At 39.4% G+C, this 25,413-nt stretch overlaps 1 protein-coding gene across 1 annotated transcript; it reads left to right on the top strand.

The window, feature by feature from the left end:
* Positions 1 to 1,940: 1,940 nt before the first annotated feature.
* On the top strand, positions 1,941 to 25,173 carry MTG1 (mitochondrial ribosome associated GTPase 1). Its single transcript, XM_044662869.1, has 11 exons — positions 1,941 to 2,052; positions 5,770 to 5,834; positions 7,829 to 7,933; positions 17,854 to 17,934; positions 18,689 to 18,745; positions 19,099 to 19,189; positions 20,862 to 20,923; positions 21,666 to 21,762; positions 22,034 to 22,115; positions 23,629 to 23,741; positions 24,240 to 25,173. Exons 1-11 carry the CDS (start codon positions 1,941 to 1,943, stop codon positions 24,380 to 24,382), a joined length of 1,008 nt encoding a protein of 335 aa, XP_044518804.1. The 3' UTR covers positions 24,383 to 25,173.
* The last annotated feature ends 240 nt before the right edge of the window (positions 25,174 to 25,413 follow it).

Genomic DNA, 25,413 nt, shown 5'->3' with positions numbered 1-25,413 from the left:
CCATTTAAACCTTAAGTCATGGCATTTCAATTCATGAAGAAACTTTCTCTATTTTAATGGACTTAAAGTAGTTACCCAGAACTTCAAAGGAACACTCAGGCTCCCAAACTCCAGCTCAGCTTCCCATTCAAAGCTTTCAGCCAACATTCATGCCTCTGACCTATACTATCCTTGCTCTAACAGGGGTCAGCAATGTATGGCTCTCGAGCCATATCTGGCTCTTTTGAGGGCCAGATAGGGCTCTTTCTGCAGGAACCATAAAGTCCATTTTTTTTTTTCAGGCACTGTTACAGGAGCACACTGTGAGCACTGTACGGCTCTCACGAAATTACATTTTAAAAAATGTGGCGTTTATGGCTCTCAAGGCCAAAAAGGTTGCCAACCCCTGCTCTAACTTCTAGTAGAGATACTGCTTCACACACACACACACACACACACACACACAACCACACACACACACACAAACTTAGCCAACTGTGGAGCTTGTAGGCAGGTTGAACCAGGCTCCATTTTGGCCAACTTAACTTCCGAGCAGATTTGGTTGATGTTTGATACTCTTTCAAACACTGGGCAGGTACCTGGTCCCTATTTTATGGACATGAACTGGGCAACAGTCCTACTGGGGGTTGTGCTAGGACATTCAAGAAACCTAGACTGTCCACTTGCCTCCTGATTGTTAACTTGGATTACCAAAGTAGTCAGAAAAACCACTGTTTAATCAGGATAGGGATAAGTGCAATATTTGGCCCTTGACTCTGAATCTGGCGCCACAATTTTTACAGGGCCTACACCCTGGACTCTGAGGACATTATCCCTGGGAGTGCCACTGCACCAGATGATGACTCCGAAGAACAAAAGAATCTGGGGGACCGATATATCTTTTGAGGAGATCTGGGAGCCGGGAAAGATGATTGACATTATCAGTGCTACAAGGAAATGGGAGTGTTCAAGCTATACTGACAGGATACAGTCAAGCTGGGGAAAAGAATCGCAGCCAGAGGCTATGGTGAAAAGGAAGGGGCTACCTACAATGGATACTAAGAGGGTGTCCTACCCTGGTGTTGGTCTTACTTCAGAAGGGTCTCTGCTACTACAGGGAAGACTACCTAAGACAAAGAGGGTACTTAGCATATGCTTAGTCCCACCAGCTAGGATTGGCATTTACCTTAGGGTCCATTTTCAGTCTGAAATTGCTAGGAGATTCCTTTCAGGGTGGATTCTCATGGGAACCAGGAACAAGTACAAGCTTTGGGATCTTACAAGCTAGCCCTAAAACTTGGGGTTCATCAGATCTTACTAGGCTACAAGTTTGGGGTTTCCAAATTCCATGTCGACAGAGACAACATGAAAAAAAAATTTCTACAGAGTGAGCTACATCTCCAGGGGAAAAATAGGAAACAAGAGAGGGAAGGCTTGGTCCTACTGCTAGGAGTAATAACAGGAAAAGCTAGCATTCATAAGGGTGGCAAAGTGCTTTACAAATATTACTTAATTTGATCCTCACAATTCTAGGAGGTAGATGCTGTTATTACCCCCACTTTACAGATGAGGAAAGTGAGGCAGAGATTAAGTGATTCGCCTAAGGCCACTACAGCTAGGCAGTATCTCGGCTGAATTTGAACTCGGACCTGTAAAATAAGAGGACTCTAGTCTAAGGTTCTACCTCAGATGCAGAAAATAAGCATGGGAAAGGTAAGAGGTGCTTGCAGCAAAGATTGCCTAGAAGGGAGGGGAAATTGATGGAACTTCACGTGGTCCGGGTTGAGTGCAGCCCCGCCCTGCTTACCACGGAGTCCCTTGCGCAAGCGCAGTTGCCAGCCTGGCCCCATGGACCGCAGAACGGAAGGGACCGGGATGCTCTGCGCACCCTAAGACAACAGCGCGCTGCACCATAACGGAAGTGCATCATCCGGCACCGCTACAGGCCTGAGCATTCCGGCATGAGAGTTCCGGCTGGCGTTCTCTGGAGCGCGGCTGGGGCTGCCTGGCGGAGCAGCTTCTCCTTTGCTGGCCAGGATGTGGCGCGCTGGTTCCCAGGACATATGGCCAAAGGTGAGAGCCGGGAGCCGCTACCTTGGCCTCTGACTCCTGCGGAGGAGCTGCCTGCGCCGTCTGGGCATACGCAGAATCATTCCCCCATCCTCCTGTGTGTTCATTACTCCTCCTCCCCTCCCTTTATTAAGTGCTTTCTGTGTATTCAAGACTAGGCTAGGACTTGGAGCACTGGGATCAAAAATAGCTATTCCCTTCCCCCTCCCCGCCCCGGTTTATCCCGGCTCCTGTTGGCCTGTTTAGCTGGCACCCAGTTTATGTCGTTGACTTATGCTGCGGGGAGATAAAAATCTCCTTCGGGGCAGTGGTAATTAGGGGCCTAGGGATTTGGGGGGACAGCTAGGTGGCTCAGTGGATTGGGAGTCTGACCCAGAGACCGGAAGTCCTGGTTTCAAATTTACCGCGGGCATTTCCTACCTGTGTGACCCTGGGCAAGTCATGTAACCCTCATTGCCTAGTCCTGCCTGACCTTCTGCCTTAGAACAAATAATAAAACTCAGGTCATATCCTGCCTCTTCCCCCTGCTCTCTTTGAGATTTAGGACAACTCACTTAAGCCCTCTAGGCTCAGGTTTGAGGCCTTGAAAATAAAGGGATAACTGAAAAAGGGAGGATGACAAAGGAAAGGGCTTTGAAAAATTTGAAGGAGAGATTGCCTTCTCATGAGTGGCTTGGCAGGGCTTCATGGAAGCCTTTAAGCTCTTTAAGGGTAAGAACTACCCTATTTCATCTTTGTCAGATATTACCTCCATACTGCCAGCCAAGCATAATATTCTCTTGCATTCACATAATAGTCTTAATGAATATTTGTTAAATTTAATTACATATTTTTTGAGACTGTTATAAGGAAAGTGTCATGTAAATTTTAGTTTGCTTCAAGCACCCCTCTTTTTTAAAGTTAGTTTTTCTCTAATTAAAACTATTTTATTACCTCCTCATTGGGAATTGGAGAGGAAAAAACAAGACACCAAAATCCTTGTAACAAATATACATAGTGAAACAAAGGAAATTTTCTTATTGGCCGTGTAAAAACAATATGTATCTATCCACACCTTACATACATCACTTCTTTTCTTAGGAGGTAGATGGCATGTCAAGAATAAATTCTTAGTGATATTCAGAGGGAATCACTGGAAACAACATGTGAGTTTCAGCCTCTGTATTTGGTAAGAAGAGCTTGTGATAATCATTTTGTTTTTAAAAAATGAGGGTGATATATTGAAAGATTTATTGAGAGCTCCTTACTTCCTGCCTAGTGCTTTTAACATTGTCCCTGAGTTTCTAATGGATTTAAAGATTTTTATTTCTTGGTTACATTGATATTCCCAAATATCATCCTTCCTTGCTCCCTCACTAGAGAAGGCATCATTTGACAAAAAGCAATATATATATATATATGTAAATATAAAAAAACTGTATCTCCTTTCTGTTTGTTCTTTCTTTGAAGGTGGACATACATAAGTCATACCATACCTCAAACAGTATTTGTTTCTATATATAATGTTCTCTTAGCTCTGCTCATTTTACATTTCATAATTTCATATAGGTATTTCCAGGTTTGTTTGCTTTTTTTTTTTAAGTAACCTGCTCATCATTTTTTATGGCACCACAGTACTTTATCACACTCATATGCTACAGCCCATTCCCCAATTGATGGGCATTCCCTTGATTTCTAGTTCTTTACTACCACAAAGAGATCTGCTGTAAATATTTTAGGACATATAGGTTCTTTCCTTTTCCCCAAAGCTCCAGTGAACTCTTAATAGCCCAAACCATTGGATTCATTGAATTTTTTAATGATTTTAGAGGCATTCTGGCCCAGCTCTAAAAAAGAAGCTTGAATGCTTCTATTTAGGCACTCAATTATTTTTCTAGCATTTTTTTCCCGATTATGTGGTCCTTTTGTTAAGACTTCTAGTGAAGAACTCACACTTTTATTTATTCAAATAACATGCAATAACTTTTCACTGTTTTCCAAAATTATAAAACCCAAATTGTCTCCTCCCCCACCCCCGTGGTAAGTAATTTGATCTAGATTATATATGTATTATCATGAAAACGTGCTTCCATATTGGTCATGTTGTAAGAGAATATTCTCATGAAACCAAAATCCCAAAATAAAAACCCAAATAAACTAAAATAAAAAACCATATGTTTTTATCTACATTCTGACTCCAACAGTTCTTTCTCTGGAGGTAGATAGCATTCTTTGTCATAAGTCCCTCAGAATTGTCCTAGATCATTGTATTGCTGAGGTTAGCTGAGTCAATCACAGTTGATCATTCCACAATATTGTTGTTACTGTGTACGATATTCTCCCAAGTCTGCTTATTTTACTCTGTATCAGTTTATGTGGATCTTTCCAGCTCTTTCTGAAATCATCCTTCTTTATATACCAATAGTATTCTCTCACCATCATTTACCACAATTTGTTCACATTCCCCAATTTATGGACATCCTCTTAATTTCCAGTTCTTCTCCACCATACAAAGAGCTGCTTTTAAACATTTTTATACAAGTAGGTCCTGTTCCCTTTTTTATGACCTCTTTGGTATACAAACCCAGAATGATATTATAGGATCAAAGGCTATGCACAGTTTTATATACCTTTGGGCATAGTTCCAAATTGCCCTCCAGAATGGTTGGATTAGTTCATAACTCCAACAGTACATTAGTGTCCCAATTTTGCCACACCCCCTCCAACATTAATCACTTTTCTTTACTATCATATTGGCCAATCTGGTAGGCATGAGGTAGTACCTCAGTTATTTTAATTTGCATTTCTTTAATCAAGGGTGATTTAGAACTTTTTTCACATGATTGTTGATGGTTTTGATTTCTTTATCTGAAAATTGCTTATTTATATCTTTTTGACCATTTGTCAATTGGGGAATGGCTTGTATTATAAAAATTTGACTTAGTTTGAGAATTTATAAATTTGAGAAATTAAAACTTTATCAGAGAATTTTATTAAATTTTTCTGGTATAAGTTCTTTTCCCAGTTTGTTGTTTCTCTTCTAATTTTGGTTAAGAACTCATTACTTTTGAAAGCAGACCATTTCATTTTTAAACAATTTTAGTTTTTAGGATCTTTATATTGAGTGGAAATCTGCTAGAACAAAAACAGAAATTGATAAATGTACAAAAATACATTTGCCATTGGTATACTGTCCAGGTGAATAATGTTGCATTTGGCATTGCTGTGTTTTGACAGTTCGTGTTAAATACAAATTCCCACTCCTCTTCTCAGGCTACTCCTAAATAATAACTCACATTTTAATAGTTTTTTAGAAATTCAAAGTACTACCTTATGAAATACTGTAAAGTACCATAGGCATTATACTGTGCTACCCTATGTAGGTAGTGTAAGGATTATCCCCATTTAACAGATAAAGACAATGTCAAGGGAGATATTTCCTGTCAGCTTTTTATTTGGAAACAATCACGGTGAGCCCTGGCCCATTGCCAAACAGCACCACTGGAAACACATGTTCAACATGTTCCCAAATCATACAGTTCTTACTAATACTAGGATACTACAGCAATCTCAAATTTCAAATGATCACATTAATATTCTCAGCACTTGACACTGATGATACTTGACACTTGATGAAGTACTATCAGTGAAGTGACTTTTTCATGGTTACACAGCCAGTAACATCTAATTCCAGGTGTAGAACTTTTCTGACTGGGTCTTAGCACCTTCTCTGTTTTATAGGTCTCAAGAAGATGCAGAGCAGTCTGAAGCTGGTGGACTGTATCATCGAGGTGCATGATGCTCGGATATCCTTTTCTAGTACCAATTGTCTCCCCAAAGCACATGGCTCTTAGGAGGGCAGGGAAGACATTTGGATTTATCTTCCAGTGTTTTCAGTTTATCCCTTCTTCTCCTACCCCCCAAAGTTTGTTTTGCTTCAGTTGTTTGCCTAGTAAGCTAGAGCAGTCTTTGGTCAGATCCATCCCTAGTGAATTATTTTAAGAAGAAGGCAGTAAGTATAGTAATGTCATTGTGCATTGGCCTTAATGGGTGTCCAGTATATTCTGGGGGAAGGTGGTTAATTCTGACATTTGTAAGAGCTTGATTGGTACCATCCACATCGTAGGGAGGTGAAGAAGGAATGATCGGAGTAAAAGTTCTCACCCAGAAAACCTCAGATGAAATTTGTCCCTTTGTGGGTTGACGGATTCTTGTAGGTACCTTTCTTATAGTTGTTTGACATTTTGGTTGTCATGGGATAGCAATGATAATACCTTCATGTGCTAATTAAATTACTGACAGTTCCTTTTTGAGTAGTGCTTTTTAACTTTTCCATTCTTATGTTGGAAAAACTGGCACTCTTAACATAATTGTTGAAATTCATCAATTAATATCAGTTATAGTTTTGGTAGGAAGAGTGGAGTGAGAGCCTAATGATAGAGGCCAGCAGTGGGCAGTAATAGAAACAGGACCCTCATACTCTGAAATGTTGCATTTCTTACCAATTAGCACTTGTTAAACATAAACTTCAAATCTGTAGTTTCAACATTAGTTAAGCATAAATTGCAGCATCGATCACTAGAACTAGTTCAGTAATATACCATACTGGGCCATCAGCTTTGTGCCTAATCTGTTTTATTAATTACTCATATTGTTCTATATTTACTTTTGTTCTGAACTGTCAGGCATTATTAATTAGCTATAGTGGTCCTCCACTGTACTGTATCCCTCTCCCTGCTCCCATTCCAGAAGGGTAATGGGGCCTCCCACATTGACAAATGATGACAAGGGACAATGGAGGGAACATGGGACTAAGGGCTCTGGCATTCCAGAAGGATCCTCCAAAGTGTTCATGCTCCTTATTCTCAATGACATATGGGTCAAACCCCAAATTACATCTCACCTGAATTTGGCCATGCCCATTTCCTAGACTATCAGCTCCAGAGAGACTACTTTACTAGCCCTGTGTGTGTGGGGGGGGGGGGGGGCGGGGGCTGCCTAGGCTATTCCATTAGCTATTATGCCACCTTAAACCTCTTCTTCAAATAAAATTCTTACTTCTGGATTGAACAGTGTTTGAATCTCTAGTTCTTGGGATGAGACCCTGCTACAAACTTGGGTGTGTTTTTTCCCACAACACTAGAATTCATCTCTCTTTCCTTGCCTGCTAACATTTTTCCATGCTCATTCACAGAGGTCTTTCTAGGAAAGAAAGAATCCTTTTTAAAAAAATGATCTTTAATGTTAAAAGAAGGATGAGAGTGTTAGGTGACAATGTGATATGACACCAGTCCCCTGAAAATAGTTTTGAAAGAATCTTGGTTCTGTTGCAGGTAGTAGTAATATGCTAGTTTTGAATACTGGAACCAGACTATAGGAGGGTTGTCTTTCCTGTATCTTGCCTGATTGAAAGTTTTAGAAGAAGCCAATTTCGGGGGCAGCTAGGTAGCTCAGTGGAGTGAGAGTCAGGCCTAGAGACAGGAGGTCCTAGGTTCAAACCCGGCCTCAGCCATTTCCCAGCTGTGTGACCCTGGGCAAGTCACTTGACCCCCATTGCCCACCCTTACCAATCTTCCGCCTATGAGACAATACACCGAAGTACAAGGGTTTAAAAAAAAAAAAAAAAAGAAAAGAAAAAAAAAAGAAAAAGAAGAAGCCAATTTCCCATATAGTTGAATTAGAAAGGATGGATATATATACACTGTAGGCACAGCTACCATTTTGTTATTCAAACATAGCAAGGATATATATCTGGTAAGTAGTTAAGTGTTTTCAAGAACATTTCCCTTAATTTTGAAACATTCCATTATCTGGCCGCAATCCCTTGTTCCAGGAAACTCTTGGAATTAAGCCTCACCTGCTTGTACTTAACAAAATGGATTTGGCAGATCTTAAAGAGAAACAGGTATGAATCTTGTTTGTAGTCATCTTACTTAAGTTTCTCAGTTACTTCTTGTCTGATACATGGCTTTAAACAAATGTAGAATAGATTTATATAAATATAGAGAGTGAATATTTGATTTAACAAAAGAATCTTCTTTATTATTTCTTCAAATAGCAAACTTCCACAGTACATTTCACATTTGAATTCCATTTACCAAAGTTTTATTTGCATATAATTTCTCATGAACTCATTGCATAAAATGAGTTATTCCTATAATAAATAAAATGGAGCATCAGAATCCTCTTGTGTTTAAAAATATCTTATAAAAATGAAGAAATGCGGCATCTTCCTTTGCCTCCAATACCATCCCCAAGTTTTCTTGCTTTATGAGTCAGTAGATGGGGCTGATGTCATCAGAACATTATATGGGAGATTTTCCTGACTTAGTGCCTATGTTAGTACTAGAATATATCCTTAAACAAGAGTAATAGAAGTTTAGCTAAAACAATGGAGGAAATAGCCTCCTTGCACTCAGCACTGGTCAGACCACACCTTTGTGTTTAGATCTAAATCTCACAGTTTACATGGTCTTTAATAAGCTAGGCCATGCCCAGAGAGACAGGATTGAGAGAGGAAGCAAAACTATGTTATATGAGGACTATCAAAGGATTTGGGGATTGGTGGGGAGGGTGGAAGAGGGAGATTAATCTTAGAAAAAGAAGCCTTTGGAAGGGCATGACAAGACTTGAAATTTGTGAAAAATTGTCATGAGGAGCAGGAATTAGCTATAGTTTATGTGTCTGGGGAAAGAAAAACTAGGAGCATTGGGTAGAGGCTGAAAAAGGAGGCAATTTCTACCAATTTTAACATCCTTATAGCAGAGATGAAAATGGAATATGGAGATGTAGGAGAGTTTCCTACTCTGTGGTGGAGTAGCTAAGTGGTACCATGAATTGAATGTAGGACCCAGAGTCGGGAAGACTCATTTTTCTGAGTTCAAATCCAGCTGTAAAACTTTGTGACTCTGGGAAAGTCATTTGGCTGTTTACCTTAGTTCTTCATCTGTAAAATGATCTGGAAAAGGAAATGGCAAACCTGTTCTAGTATCTTTGCCAAGAAAACTCCAAATGGGATCATGAAGTCAGATATGATTGAAACACCTGAACAACAATCACAAATGCTGTGCTAGGAGAAATATAGAGATAAGATATAGTCCTCACTCTTGTGGAGGTTTTGGTCTAGTAAGGGATAGCACATATATTAACTTTAATACAAAGTAATACCTATAAATATATGAGATATGAAGGGGAAGGGTGTCATTTAAATTGGACTTAGAGCATGGATGGGAACTCAGCAGTTGGGAAGAGACAATGCAAATATTTGTTGTTCAGCCACATCCAACTCTATGACCCCATGGATCATAGCTTGCCAGGCCTTTTTGTCCTCCACTATCTCTCAAATTATGTCCAAGTTCACATTTGTTGTTTCTATGACACTATCTATGCATCTCATCCTTTGTCATCCCCTTTTCCTTTGGCTTTCAATCTTTCCCAGTGTCAGGGTCTTTTTTGATGAGTTCTGTTTTCTCATCACTTAGCCAGATTTTTTTAGCTTCAGCTTTAGTATTTGTCCTTTTGATGAATAATCTGAATTAATTTCTTTACATATTGAGTGATTTGATCTTTTGCTGTCCAAGAAACTCTCAATAATCTTCTCCAGTACCACAATTTGAAAGTGTTGATTTGGTGGTGTTTAGCTTTCCTTGTAGTCCAACTCTTATGGTTGTATGTTGCTCCTGGAAAAACCATAACTTTGACTATATGGACCTTTATTGGTAAGGTGATGTCTCTACTTTTAGTATACTGTCCAGATTTGCTATAGCTTTCCTTACAAGGAGGAAGCATCTTTTATTTTCATGACTTAAGTTTCAATATGCAGTGATTTTTGAGCCCCCAAATATAAAATTTGACACTACTTCCATTTCTTTTCCCTTTATTTGCCAGAAAATGATGGGACCAGTTGCCAAGATCTTATTTTTTTTTTTATGCTAGCTTCAAGATAGTTTTTACACTTTTCTTTTTCATCTTTAGCAAGAGGCTTCTTAATTCTTCACTTTGTACTATCAGTCTGCATATTTGAGATTGTTGATTTTTCTTTTGGCAAGATTAATTTTGTTTTATTTATTTGTACTCCTTTTCCAATCTTAAATCAGTCAGTTTTCTCATGTTCAGTTCTGTTGCTTCTTGGCCTACATATAGGTTTCTTAATAGACAAATGAAATTATCTGGTATTCCCATGTTTTTGAGGACTTGCCACATTTTGTTGTAATCCACATAGTCAAAGGCTTTAGTTTAGCCAGTGAAGGAGAAGTAGATGTTTTTTCTGGAAACTCTTGCTTTCTCCATAATCCAGGGAATTTTGGCAATTTGATCTCTAGTTCCTTTGCCTCTTTGAAAATCAGCCTGTTCTTCCGTTAATTCTTGGTTTACATATTGCTGATGCCTGACTTGCAGAATCTTAAGCATAACCTTGCTGTTGGTATGTGAAGTGAGTGTAATTGTTTGGTAATTTGAACATTCTTTCATGTTGCCTTTTTTTTTTTTAGGATTGGGTTGTAAACTGACCTTTTCCAATCCAGTGGTTGCCATTGAGTTTTCCAAATTTGCTGGCATTTTGAGTATAGAATGTTAACAGCATCATCTTTTAGGATTTTAAATAGCTCAGCTGGAATTCCATCACCTCTACCAGCCTTATGGTTAGCAATGCTTCCTAAGGCCCGTTGGACTTCATTCTCCAGGATGTCTGGCTCTAGATCATGATTAGTAGTAATGTTAAGATCTTTCTTATATAGTCCTTCATGTATTTTTGCCACCTATTCTTAATCTCTTCTGGTTTGGTTAAGTCCCTGCCATTTTCGCCATTCATCATGTCCATTTTTGCATGCAATGTTCCCTTGTATCTCTAATTTTCTTGAAAAGTTCTCTTTCCCATTCTACTGGTTTCTTCTGTTGATTTGCATTGCTCATTTAAGAAAACCTTATCTATCCTTGCTATTCTCTGGAATTCTGCATTCAGTTGGGCATATCTTTCTGTTTTCCCTTTCTCTTTTGCATTCCTTCTTTCCTCAGTTATTTCCAAAGCCTCATTACACAGTCATTTTGCTTTCTTGCTTTTCTTATCCTTTGGAGTGTTTCTTGTTGCTGCCTCCTATACAATAGAACTTTAGAACTTCTATCCATAGAGCTTGCTCATGTTTGGCTGCAAAATATATCATCCATCTGATTTCAGTATTCATCATCACGTGGTGATGTCCTTGTGTAATGGTACCTTTTGGGTTGGTAAAAAAGAGTGTTTGCTATGACCTATGAGTTATTTTGACAGACTTAGTCTTTGTCATGTCTCATTTTGTGCTCCAAAGGCCAAACTTGCCTGTTATTCCAATTGTCTTTTGATTTCCTACATTAGCATTCCAGTCCCTTATGTTGAATATGATGCTTTTTAATATTATTTCTAGATGTTGTAGGTCTTCATAGAACTGAGCAACTTTGACCTCTTAAACATTAGTGGTTGGCACAAAGACTTGTATTACTATGATATTGAATAGTTTGCTTGGGATTTAAACAGATATTCTGTCATTTTTGAGATTGTACACCAGTACTGCTTTTTGCACCCTTTTATCAACTGTGAGGGCTATTCCATTTCTTTTAAGAGATTCTTGCCCACAGTAATATAAGTGGTGATCAACTGAATTAAATTCTCCTTTTTATGTCTATTTAAATTAATTAAATTAATAATTATTAAATTAAATTCACTGGCACCCAGGATGTCAATGTTTAATCTTTCTGTCTCCTATTTGGCCACATCCAGCTCACTTTGGCTCATAGATCTTAGATTCTACTTTCCTATGCAATATTGTTCTTTACAACATTGAACTCTTCTTTCCTCATCAGATACATGCACAGCTGAACTTCTTTTCAGCTTTGTTCCGGCCACTTCATTAGTATTGGAGCTATTTGTAGTTGCCTTCTGTTCTTCCTCAGTAGCGTATTGGATACCTTTCGACTGGAGGGGCTCATTTCCCGATGTCATCTCTTATAATTTTAATACTGTCCATGAGTTTTTCTTGGCAAAGATACTGGAGGAATTTGTCATTTCCTTCTCCAGTAGAACATAAGTTTAGGAAAAGTAGGAAAAGCAGCTTTAACAAAAGCATAAACGTATGAATGAAAAGCATTTATTAAATGCTTATTATGTGCCAGGCATCTTGCTCTAAGTCCCGAGGATACAAATATAAGAGATAGTCCATAGAGGAATGGTAAGTGGAGCCATAGGGCAATTAGATGATGTCCCCTTTTCAAAAGCAATGGTATTGTTGACTTGATTCCAATTCTCAAAGAGAGTGTGAAGATGGGAGAGTATGGTCAAAAGATAGTCCATTTTGGCCTGAGTAGAGATTCCATGGAATCAGGTAATGTGACCACATCCTGGAAGGGATGGTTGGTGCCAGATAGTGTAAGACCTTGAATGGCAGGTTAAGAAATATGAATTTTTCATGCCATTGAGGGATTTTGTCTGGAGACTTGAAATGACTAGATCTGTTCATTGCTAGGACCTTCCAATTAAAAGCTATTCTATGTTTTTAATTTCAAGCTTTTTGAAACCCTTTAATTAATCTGAATTTTTAAACAAACAGAAAACTATTATATCAAGTCTAAACTCATTTTGCAAGTGGATAAAATAAAAACAAAAAGCAAGCCCTATGGGGATTATGACTTTCCTAAACATCAACTGGGACCAGAATCCCCCTCGCTGGGACCATGCAGTCCTAGAATTGGAGTTAAAAGGGACCTTAGTGACTTTCTAGTTAAAACACCTCGACCTCCATTTTTTAAATGAGGAAACTGGGGCCCAGGACATTGTGACTTATGAAAGGTGACTTAGGCAGTGATCGTCAGACATGGGACCTGAGCCTCCATTCTCTCCCTGCAGAGGCTTATCCTTCCTCTGCTGCCTGCAGCCCACAAGCCAGGGTGTCACAGAATGATTCTGCAATGTTACTCTTGTTTTGAAACGTTTCCTCTCCAGTTTCTTTTCCTTTTAACAAAGAGTAAGATTTCTTTTGAAATCACACCTGGCTATTTGGGTAAGTCACTAAGTGCACAATGCATCTTTGTTGACATTCATTTGCATTCTTAGGTTTCCAGTTACCTCTGACATGCCTAAAGCCAAAGCCTGTGGCTTTCAAAGACAGACTGCCAGAATAACATGAAACCTCCAAGCTGCACTAATATTATTATTCATTTTGAAAATTCAAAACCCAGCTCTTGGGTTCTGATGGCATTTTGCATATTAAGACCCTCACCCCAACTGTGCATGCAACTGATAGTCTTAACTAATAATTAGAAACATTCCTGCTGTGCAACATGAGGCAGTTATGGTTCCCTGAGGACAATTAACTGTACTTTGTACTCTCAAGGGCTCACATCTGCAGCTTTAGTTATATATTGTTACTTCTTTAAAAAAAAATTTAAGCCCTTACTTTCCATCTTAGAATCAATCCTGCATGTTGGTTCTAAGGCAGAAGAGCTATAAGGACTAGACAATGGGGTTTAAGTGACTTGCCCAGGGTCACACAGCTAGGAAGTGTCTGAGACCATATTTGAACCTAGGACCTTTAAGCCTGGCTCTCAATCCACTGAGCCACCCAGCTATTACTTCTTTTTAAAAAAAAATATGGGAGTCCTTTGTCTTCATGTTGGGGTTTGGGAGGGGGAAAGAAAAAAGGAAGAAGGGGCAGGAGCCATTTAACCTTTCCTTATGTAGGCAGCTGGGAGGGCAATAGAGAGAACACTGACATCAGAGTCAGGAAGAACTGACTGTGAATCTGAATGTCTCAGATACTTCTTAGATGGGTGCCCCTGGGCAAGTCACATTCTTTCTTCTGTAATATGAGAATATTTTTCCTCTTCTGTAATATGAGAATAATACTAGTATCTACTTTGCAGGGTTGTTGTGGAGAATCAAGTGAGAGGTTAAATGGCTCCTGCCCCTTCTTCCTTTTTATTATCTTTTCTCTGTCACCATTATTATTGGCTCCTCCATCCCCCATTTTTTCTCCCTCTTTTCAAATGCATTTTTTTTTCTAATTTTAAACCCTTAACTTCTGTGTATTGACTTATAGGTGGAAGAGTGGTAAGGGTAGGCAATGGGGGTCAAGTGACTTGCCCAGGGTCACACAGCTGGGAAGTGTCTGAGGCCAGATTTGAACCTAGGACCTCCTGTCTCTAGGCCTGGCTCTCAATCCACTGAGCTACCCAGCTGCCCTCAAATGCATTTTTATTTGAAGTTTCTGGGTGTTATCAGTGCTTAAACTGACTCTAGCACAAGAAGCTTCTTTCCTTTGGTGAGATAGTATGGAATCCCAGATCATGGGTTACTAATTTTCAATATAGAACAGCAATGCCATCCCTACAAGATACAAAAAAAGAATGTGTCCACATTCCCAAAAGGGTGTTTTAAGGGATTGGTAGAGTTTCCCGGTTTTCCATCACTAGCTTTACATAGCCATAACTCTGGACCAAGACTATGCTTTGAATTCTGCTCACCTCGCCTTTCTATATTCCTACTAAAGCAGGAAAACAGATAGTGTCAGGTCAGTGACCAGAAATCAGGAAGGCAAGAAGGGCTTTATATATTAAATTAAGAGAATAGAACTTATAATATGTAAGAAGGAAAATTTAGGTATTTATAGATATGTATTAAAATATGTGGCCGCCAGGAATCAACAATTTAGGTTGATTCCGTAATTAAATCAGACCCAAGTCAGCATCGGGTTGAAGAGTTTATTTACAGTCTGGTAGGTAAAAAGTAGGAATAAAGAGAAAAAAAAGGGAGAGGCTAGTCCAGGCCAAAGGCCTGGATGGAGAGAGAAGAAGGTTATAAAGCTTAATAAATGAAGCTGTAAGCCACAAGGCCCAACAGCCAGATAGGCAGAGTTTAGAATTGGCCCAGCAAGGCCAAGGAAGCCAGCCTAACTTACCCACGTGACAATACAGAGTGTAAGCTGTCTGTGGTCTCAGGAGATGCTTCTTCCTCTAGTTCCAGACGGCAACTGCCCCCACAGGAAGTTCACTAACTTACTTAAAGAGATCATGTCTTTCATCACTTCCTGTGGTCCACCTCTAATTCAAATGGACAAATGGCAGTTTCTAGGGCAGTCCCTTATTCTTGATTTGTTACTTATTGTCACCTGTGGGTAACTCGTCTCCCCTCCCCACTAAGGGAGGTGGGAGTGACATCATTAGCACGCCTGGGTTGAGTAGAATTTTGACTACTAATGGGCTGGAGCTAATTCTATTTACACAATCCCCCCTGATGATCATATTGGGTGCCTAGTCACCCCAAGTGATCATGTTACACAAACATCTTATACTCACAAAGGTCTTCTAACTACAATAGTTAGAGATAAGAGGGAAGTGGAAAAGAGAGAAAGCAAAACCAATGTTTTGCTAAGCGCGTTTGACAAGAAACCAATTGGGGGCAGTCCCCTATTGGCATATCATGTACAATTAAAGTAGCTGTTCAAAACCCATCAGTCCATTCATTAGTACCCAAAGTTCATTCTGGATCACTTGATGCAACAAACCCCATCAGTTCAATCAATTGCAACCCAAAGTTTATTCTGGATCTCTTGATTAAATGTAGGTTCTTCAGGCATCTCTCTGCAAACAGTTCATTCTCTGGATTAAGGAATCAGCAAGTTTTCTTTCCCTGAGAATTTTTCTCAAACAAAACCAAAAATTAAATCTTGGATATAATAAAAATACGATTAATCTTGGATTTTATAAAAATACAATCCCCCCTGACATGGGTATTTAGAAAGAAATACCCAGATCAGCTCAATATATACAGTTGAGTCATGGGGTTGTATGAGTAAATTCAAAAGAAAAAAGAGAAAGAAAAAATATAAAAATCAAATAGAAGAAAATTGAAGCTTTTGAAAAAGAAAGGCATTAAAATCAAAATCAAAATATCAAAAGTTATGTACATAAAAATTTTTTGAAGGAAGTAAAATAAAATTATAATAGGCCCTTGTATTAGGGTCTAATCAATTATAATTTCCATCCTACTAGTCTGTAGGATACAATGCAGTAATACTGCACTTACCCATTTGCAGTTAAGACTACAGGAAGTTGCCATTCTATAAGAGAGAAAAAAGGACCAGATTTATATGCAAGGGAAGCGTCTGTCATTCCCTTTACTCTCAGGAATATATGGGTGAGCCAGATAATAGCCAACCTGCGGTACCTGACTGGCAGTGTAGTTCGGAGAGTCCTACGTCTTAACATATGTTAAGCGTCGCAGCTTCGATTCTTAAACTGAGTTCAAGTCCTCAGTGTTGGCATGGGAGTACCTCAATCCCACCTGTATATGTATGATCTTTAACCTTGTGCTCCTTGGCACTGTGCAGATGTTCTCAGCAATCCCATTGGATTTGTCGGTCGGTCTCCATGACCTTGTGCTTTTCTTAGCATTATTAATGGCTCATGTGTTCCCTTCTCCTGGAATTAGACAGAAGCATTAATCACAGTCCCATAACATTTAACAATACATGGCAAGTTCTTGGAGTCTAAACCTTGTGAGTAAGCAGTAATATTACAGCAATTATATATATATTAAAATTATAGCATTGCAAAAAATAATGAAAAAATTAAGTGATTATATATACTCAAGTACAAGAAATGAGAAAAAGACAAAAATATCAATTATTCTATTAAAAGATATTAGGAGACTCAATAAGAAAATTAAAATAAAATCAGGGAAAGAATCAAGACAAACCAATGATTCCAAATTAGCATCCATGAGTCTATGAACTGTTATCTCCAATGCAGGTAACAGGAAACAGTCAATCAGGTTCAATAGAAGATGCCCTCTTTACATGTGAGCAATGAATCCAAGAGTCCTTTTCTCCGATCTTTATAGCTGTTGGGGTGGTTAGTAAAATTTCAAACGGGCCATCCCATGAAGGCTGGGTTGCCCCAGTGCGCTGGAAGTTCTTTATATATATTTTGTCTCCTGGATTCAGGTCGTGAAGTGAAAAGTCTATTGGTCCTGCTTGTACTGCAGTTCCAGATTCATGGAGTTCACGCAGTCTGTGTTGCAATTCCTGTATATAGGAAGCAATAGAAGTAACTCCTCCTAATAGTGATGTATATGCAGGAGAAAAGGGTTTAGCCGGTATAGGAGGATGTCCAAAAAGCATCTCATATGGTGAGATGTGTAGATCTCCCCTAAGTCTGCTTCTAAGATAAAATAGAGCTAGAGGGAGAATTTCAGGCCATTTTAGATGTGTCTCACTACATAATATGCCAATCATGGTTTTAAGTTCTCTGTTCATCCGTTCAACTTTGAAGTGCATGTAATTTAAAGTAGAAGTCTCAAATGTGAACCTAATTGAGTGACTAATAACTGAAATAAGGAGAGGAAATTATCTCTTCCTCACATTCTCCAGATAAGTGTTAGTCATGATTAGGGACAGGATCTGGCCAAACATATTCTTTGAATATCTTCAGTGTCACCACCAAATATGACTCAAGCCAAAATTCATTAACTGATGTTGACATGAGAAACATTCAAAACTTCTAATGTATTCCATACATTACTTTAGAAATTAAAATGGGTCAGAGTTTCAGGAGGATTTTGTTTTTTTTCAGTTTGTGAAAATGTATCAGAAAATTGAATGGAGTCAGCATATTTTCATACTGGAAGGAACTTACAAATAAAACAGAAGCCAAAATGAAGTGACTGCCCACAGTCTCACTGAAGATGGTGGCAGAGACTAGACTATGTATAAGCCTATCTCCTCAGGCTTTTCCTTTAGACCACATTGTTGCTGATACCTGTATTTATTATTTAATATGAAGTTATCTTGCCTTTTTTAGAAAATCGTGGAGCGCCTGAACAAAGAGGGAGTGAAAAATGTAATTTTTACCAATTGTATAAAGGATGAAAACATAAAAGAGGTATTATATTTTTTTCTGTACAGAAACTTTGGGTTAATGTTATTGTAAACATAGACAGTGAGGGATAAAAATTATTTGCTGTTTAAAAAACTTGGTTATCTTCAGGGAAGATTCCAAATATTGACTTTTTGGTTGCTTATATTAGCAGTTATGAAACTCTTAGGATGATGCCTCCTAACTCTTGTATCAGATTGCCCTCTGGGAATAGGCATCCACTATTGAATATTGAAAGAACAAAGCATCAGGACTTATGGTTGTAAGAATTTCTAGATCCATGGGAATAACCTATTTTCCTTTGTAAGAGAATATTTTATGCTAGCTTTTCTTTCTTTGTTAAATAATATCTTCAGTTACATTCCATGTTTCTAAAAGAAATATCCTGGATGAGATAGAGGTACTATCCCATTTTATGAGTAGTGGGATAACAGCAGAGAGCAGTTAAGTTAATATTCCTAAAGGTTGGACTTCAGTCCAGCAACAGCAATCAGAAAGGAATTCAGGTCTCCTGGACCTTTACTTGAGTAATTGCTTCTACAAAGGAAAAAAGGAAAGTTTCCTATTAAAAACATGTAGGAAAACAGACAGGATACTAGAGATCATCATCGATTGTTCCTTTAAGGACTGATGAGAGGAAAAAATACTGATTTTCTATTGTCCTAACCTTAAATGCAGGGAAATCACTGATCTGTATAGCGATGTAGCTAAAGATCAAACCCATATAACTAATTATTTTCTGAATACGTTTTTTTGACAGATTGTTCCATTGGTTACCGAACTGATAGAGAGTGGCTACCGCTATCATCGAGGAGAGGTCAGCTAAAGGGGCACAATTGGGAAGTAAGAGTACTGAGGAGTTGTAATCTAGGATCCAAAGTGGGGCAGGAACTGTGGGCCCAAAGTGAATACATTTGCTTGATGTAGATATGATAGAAAGCTTCCATGTTGTGGTGGTTTAATACCCTCTTCTTCACTCTTGCCAGTAAAAACAAAGGATTGAAATGTTCCTGAAGTGGTTTTTATCGTATCATTAATGACCTTTTTTAAATTGTGACTGATTGAGGTTAGCTTTCCTCTGATATTTCTGTCAGTGTAAGGGACTCTAGTGTGATCCTGGAACCTGGAGCCCTGGGCTTTCTTTTCTTCTTACTCAACTCTTTGTTGCAGAACCTGGAATATTGTATCCTGGTGATTGGGGTGCCAAATGTGGGCAAGTCCTCACTCATCAACTCCCTCAGGAGACAGCACCTCAAAAAAGGTATCGGCTTCTTGTTGCAGGGTCATGCTTTGTTTGTTTACCCCGAGAAACAAACTTAGGAGAGGAATTGGTAAGCAGAGAAAACTGTGAGGGGAAAAAATACAAGAGAAAATTTATTCTGTATTTCCCCCCACATTAGCTTAAGAAAAAACTTGTTTTTATTCAGTCACGTCTGACTTTTTGTGATCCCAGGGACTATACTGTCCATGGAATTTTCTTGGTAAAGATATTGGAGTGGCTGTTTCCTTCTCCAGTGGATTAAGGCAAACAAAGTTTAAGTGGCTTTCCCAGGGTCACATAGCTATTAAGTATCTGAGGCCAACTTTGGTCTTCCTGACTTCAGGCCCAGCACTATCTACTGAGTTATTTAGCTGCCTTCTAGGCAAACAGAGGATAACTGACTTGTCCAAGGTCACGCAACTAGTATGTGTCTGAGGTCAAATTTGAACTCAGATCTTCCTGACTCTAGGCCCAGTGCCCTATCCACTTGAGCCATCTAGTTGCCCCTAAGGAAAAAAACCTACTATATACTAAAAAATTCATAGAGATTTATTCTACTGAGCTTTTTCTAAAAGAAAAAAAATTAGCGTCTGCTTAAATCTCAGAGCTTTATCCTAATTTTTTTTTTTTTACTAAGAAGCCTTGTCTGAAAGCTTAAGGCTAATATTTACTACTAACTAGACAGTTAGGAGGGGTGAGTTCTTGTCTATTGGAAAGTTTTCTCCTTGCTTTATATTTGATCTTGAGCAGAACATTTCCATTCTCATATTTTTTCATTTGTAAAATGTGAATTTTTTTTTGCAAACTGTGATAATTCCTTTTATTGATTTAGGATTATAGCAAATTGAACTGGATAATTCAAATTACGATGGACTATATAGAACTTCCATATCCTAGGGCCTATCCTTCAAAATTGTTTTCTTGGGAGCCTGTATGATTACTCCAGGGTGGTTTCTATTGTTCAGATTTAGAATTTCTCTTTTTGGAACTGCTATCAGAGTCCATTTATAAACCACACAAGAAATTTGGTGTTTTGCATTTTTGACCCCAAACATTGTTACATCTGATAAATTTTCTTATTTACTGAAGAATTTCTACCACCCAAAAATGTAGCTAATCCAAATATTTTGAGCAAGGACAGCCTTGCATATTGTCCTTTGAGGTTTTTAGTTTAAAGAGACAGTAGTTCTTTGAATTTATAAATTTTTGTGTGTTTACTTAATCATTTTTTTTCTTCTCTTGTCTTGTTTCTTCCTTCCTTGGTAGGGCAGTCATTAATATCACTTTGACTGGTATGTAGCTGTAGCATATCAAAAATTAGAGACTCTAGCAACATTTTGGAAGAGTGGTACCATTCGGATTACCAAAGAGCCATTCCACAAATAAACCATGAATCCAAAGTTTTTAAACTTTTTTGTCCAAATTTCAGAGTCAAGAAATCCACTTTAAGGCCTCTGAGCCCCAAGTCCTCAGCACTTTCACCTTCCTTTCCTAATTCAGTGTGTATGATGCAGAAGGGATGTGGTTCATTGTTCATCAGATAATTCGTATCCTGAACAGTCTTCCATGGTGCTCCATCAGGCACTTAATAAATTGTTTGTGGTGTTGAATTTAATTTCTAGACTACATGGTGAATTTGTTATGAATTTTACATTCTCTTTTTCTTTGTTAGGAAAAGCCTCTCGAGTGGGTGGCCATCCTGGGATCACCAAAGCAGTTATGTCTAGAATTCAGGTAATGTATATTTGACTGTTGGGACAGGAGATCTAAATCATTCTTTTCCTGAAAGGTTTTGGAGAGCTGTTTTTTGATGCTTCAATTTAAAAAATTTAATTAGGAAGTAAATGTTTCCATGTTTCTCAGAAAATGATAAAGATGATGAAAAAAATGATGATGAAAATAAATATTAAGTTACCATTCTATAAAATTCAAGGCCACTCTTATGATCTTCTAATGCTGAAATTGTTGGGCTTTGTTCACTCACCATCTTGCTTTACAATACATAGCTGAGTTCCTCCAGTGTTCCTCCAGATCCAAGTCATGAACAAGAAGAGGTGCTACAGGAAGTTGTCACTCTTTTAAAGGGGCTTCTTTTGCGTCACTTCCTGCGCCTTCCTCTTAGTTTATGTGTCCGATCACAACAGACGCTTTTCTTAGGACTGCCCAGGAGTCAGTCAGTAAATTCTGATTCTTCATTCACTCTAGCACACATGGGTCACAGACCTCCCAACTTGTGAATTAAGTGGAGTTGTTTATACTTTTGGTGATTAGATTTGAGAATGGGCAAGGCAGATTTAATCTCATTGTCACATGTGTTGGTATCCAGTACCATGGCTTTCACCACTGGCAAGGTAAAGAGGACTCCCTCTGTGATGATTATTTCCATATACTAACCCCGAGTTTGGCATAGACAGGTGCTTAATAAATGCTTTTTTAATCTACCTGTTGATGATAGATTCTGTCTGTGCCCAGCCAGGTATGTGAGCGGCCTTTGATGTTCCTGCTGGATACTCCTGGTGTGCTGGCTCCACGGATCCAGGATGTAGAGACTGGGCTGAAACTTGCCACGTGTGGTGAGTTGTGCTTAAGTTATTCTCTAGTACTTCCCCTAATTTATGCATGTTCCATGTAAATGGGGACAGATTGGCCACAGTTACCTTCTGTTTGCTTTTACTATTCTCTGCTATTTCTTCAGATGTGGATGTGAGATGATCCCTCAGCAGGATCACCTCTTCTCCAGCTTCTCTGGGTCCTCTCTCTCTGTATTTCTATGTATTTCTAGTAGATTGATTGGGCAATTCTATACTCTATGGGACTCATCCTCTCCGTCTTTATTTCACATAGGAACTATATTGGATCATTTGGTAGGAGAAAACATCATTGCTGATTATCTTCTTTTTACACTTAATAAGCAACAGCAGTTCAAGTGAGTAAATAGAACAGCATTTATCCGGTCTCTCTCATATCAAATTTTTCTAAGATTATCTTGCCTTCTGAACTTTTCTCAGTCTTATCCATCTCTTTTGTGTTTTGCTATCAATATCTTTATGTAGTTAAAGTCACAAAATTTCAGAATTGGAAGTCACCTCAGTGACTGCTCTACAGCATACCTGACCTCTGCTTTAAAGAACTTTGGGGGGCAGCTGGATGGCTCAGTGTATTGAGAGCCAGGCCTAGAGGAGGTCCTAGGTTCAAATTTGGCCTCAGACACTTCCTAGCTGTGTGACCCTGGGCAAGTCACTTAACCCCCATTGCTTAGCCCTGTAACAAATACAATTAATATAGGAGGATATATAAAAGATATTAGGGTTTAAAAAAATTAAAAAAAAAATAAAGATCTCCTTTGAGGGGGAAGCTACTCCCTCCTGGGCAACTTTTGTATAGCTTTAATTATCAGGAAAGTTTTCCAGACACAAAGCCGTGAGCGATGGATATACTATATTGGAGGCCTGAGTAAGGAACTAGAAACATTTGGACAAGATATGATGTCCGACCAAATCTAAGATGAAATTCAACAGGGATAAATAAAAAATTTTGAGCTTGGAATAAAAACATGAACTTTGCAAGTGCATTATGGACAAGGCATGGTTAGACAGGTTGGTTTTTAAAAGACTCGAATACTTGGTGACCTGCATGCTCAGTAGGAATCAGAAGCATTAGAAGGCAGCCAGAAAAGCTCACATAATCTCTGGCCCCTACAAGAGAGACTTCCTGTGGAGGAGAAGGAAGAGGCAGTCCTGCTGTACTTTGCTTTCGTCACAGTATGCCTGAAGGACTGATTTTAAGCATTTTTAGGAAAACTAGTGATAGAACATGGCCAAGGGTGGGGGAGACTTATCCTTGAGACTAGACTCTGGGTGAGGGTGTGGGGGATGCCAATAGCATTTTGACCTCAGTCAAGGCTCCCGTGTGCGAGGAGAACCCCAGAGGCAGAATGAGCAGTTTGTGTAAGTTACACTGCAGAGAAGTAGCTCTCTGTGACACTCAGTTGGAACACATTGCCCGGGGCACTGAGAAGGGATGGGTTCTGCCTCACTGCCCAGGGTCCTACCACCAGCAGGCATCTCCCCAGCTTGGAGGCCAGTTTTCTCCCCACTGTGCCATGTTACGTCTCTTCCCACTACTCCACACATCAGAATGTGAAAATGGATTGTTTCAGGAGGCCACGTGTACCCCCTCCTTAAAGTGGATCCCACTTACTAGGTCTCAGACAAGCTCATTTATGTGTTGGACCAGGCGACTTCTGAAGTCTTCCTTCTCTGTGGTTCTCTGAATGTGCTCTATAAAGTGGTCCTGGGGAACAGTGTTGGTCCTTGGACTCTGATCTTCACAGCAGTTTTATTTCTTTAAAGCATGTTTTTTGAATAGCTGCTGCTTTGAGGAGCTATGTTTATTGAGTTCTCAGATACTTCTGTCTGGGTTTGGGGTTCTGGGTACAGGTATGTGGAGCATTATGACCTTGGGGAAGCTTGTGATGACATAGGAAGTGTGCTGAAAAAGATTGCCATAAAACTCAAGAAGATTCACAAAGTGAAAATGCTTACTGGGACAGGTGAGTTCTCAGGGGATGTGGAGACTGGAGAAGACTGAGGCCCACCTGGAGGAGGGCTGCTAAGATTCCTTCCTCCAAAGCCCAGGAAGGGACCAGCCTCCTACTTTTATAGGAGTGAGCTCCCTGGAGGACCGCCATGTGGGGCGCACCTCAGCCTTCCTTGCACACGTGTGGGGCTGGAGAGACAAAAGGTGCTGTGAGCAAAGGGGCTTTCCAGTCCCAAGTGCTGTGATCAGAACTTCGGAGTTCTGTGAATGCCTTTGACCAACCACAGGCTGGAAAAAGAAAGAATTGGAGGGGGTCAGAGTGGGCAGAAAGAGAGGGGAAGGGAAAGAGCAGAAGAGTGAGGCACGAGCTGTAGAAGATTCTTCCTCAGTCCGTCTTGTTTAGGCCCCTCCCCAGCTCCCAGTTCATTCCAGCTCACGCTGCTGTCTTGGGCTTTGGCTTGTGGGCTCAGGTCAGGACGTCACCCACTTACAATCTATTTCCACCTCTTAGGAGATGTGAATGTAATTCAGCCCGACTATTCTGCAGCGGCCTATGACTTCATCCGAAGCTTCCGCAGTGGGGCGCTGGGCCAAGTCATGTTCGACAGTGCTCTCCTGGAGGAGCCGCGGGCCTGTTGGGGTTCTGATGCTTGAGGCGGAGCAGGGCACACTCTGCTCTGCCGCCTTCTCCCCGGGTGGCCTCTGGCAAGGTGCCTAACCTGTCTGCGCTCAGTGTCCTCCTCTGTAAGAGGAGGCCGTCGGAATAGAGGTCCCTCCTGGCTCTGAACGTGAAGCTGCGAACCTGAAGGCCCAGCCACCCTCTCTGGGAGCCGCCACCTCCAGGAGGCGTCCCCTGTCTTGGCAGTGATTTTCATCATGTCTTGCACAATACAAAAGTGTAATTGTCTAAATCTACAAGTATATTTTCTAGGCTAGGCTACAGTCAATGAAATGGAATAATCATTGAATTCCTTTGAGAAACTTTACATGTTCCTACAATAACTTGGCTTTTTCCTTCTGTACATCATAAAGAAATCTTAAACAACTTGGACATATTGTTAGTCAGCTATAGGGAAGGATTTTGATTTAACTGAATTTCACTTGTAGAAGATTCTGATTATCATCTGAAGTAGCTATAATTCAGGCCAAAAGTAGAACTTGGAGCAGTGATCCCTGTGTTCTTTCTTCTTGTGACCCACTTAAATGGTTGTTTTCTTGGCTAATCACCTTTGTACCGCCTACAGCTTGATGCCATGTAGTTCGTCCCTACTTAGGAAAGAGACTGGTTTGAGATGCTCCTAGCCAGGTATTTTGTTAGGAACTTGCTATTCTTAATTGCTGTCGTAATATTCCAGGGATTCCATTGTTTAAAAAATAAGCAGCTTTCTAATATAGTGGTTTATTTTCATATTACTTTCAAAACATAAATAAAAACTTGAACAGATGTGGTTGAAAATACCTTGTGGCTTAATACAGGAACAACTGCCATCCGTCTTCTGTCATAGGGAGGAAATCCAGCTAAAGTAATTCCATTGTTGTAACAGTATTTAATTAAAACCCACAAACAGTCATCAAAGCAATGGACCATATATACATGTCATACGTCAAGTAGAATAGCTTATAGGACAAAAGTCATCAGACTTAACCCTAATAAATGAGTTCTAGAAGTCTTCATTTTTAAAAAG

Source organism: Gracilinanus agilis, chromosome 2 (genome assembly GCF_016433145.1).
Source record: "Gracilinanus agilis isolate LMUSP501 chromosome 2, AgileGrace, whole genome shotgun sequence".
Taxonomy (NCBI): Eukaryota; Metazoa; Chordata; class Mammalia; order Didelphimorphia; family Didelphidae; genus Gracilinanus; species Gracilinanus agilis.
Note: the sequence above shows the minus strand (reverse complement) of the source record. Positions and strands in the feature narration are given on the sequence as shown.

Coding starts and splice junctions, on each gene's coding strand:
- MTG1 (XM_044662869.1), top strand. CDS start 1,941: ATGAGAGTTCCGGCTGGCGTTCTCTGGAGCGCGGCTGGGGCTGCCTGG. Junction 21,763..22,033: donor GCTGAAACTTGCCACGTGTG/GTGAGTTGTGCT, acceptor TATTTCACATAG/GAACTATATTGGATCATTTG. Junction 23,742..24,239: donor GAAAATGCTTACTGGGACAG/GTGAGTTCTCAG, acceptor TCCACCTCTTAG/GAGATGTGAATGTAATTCAG.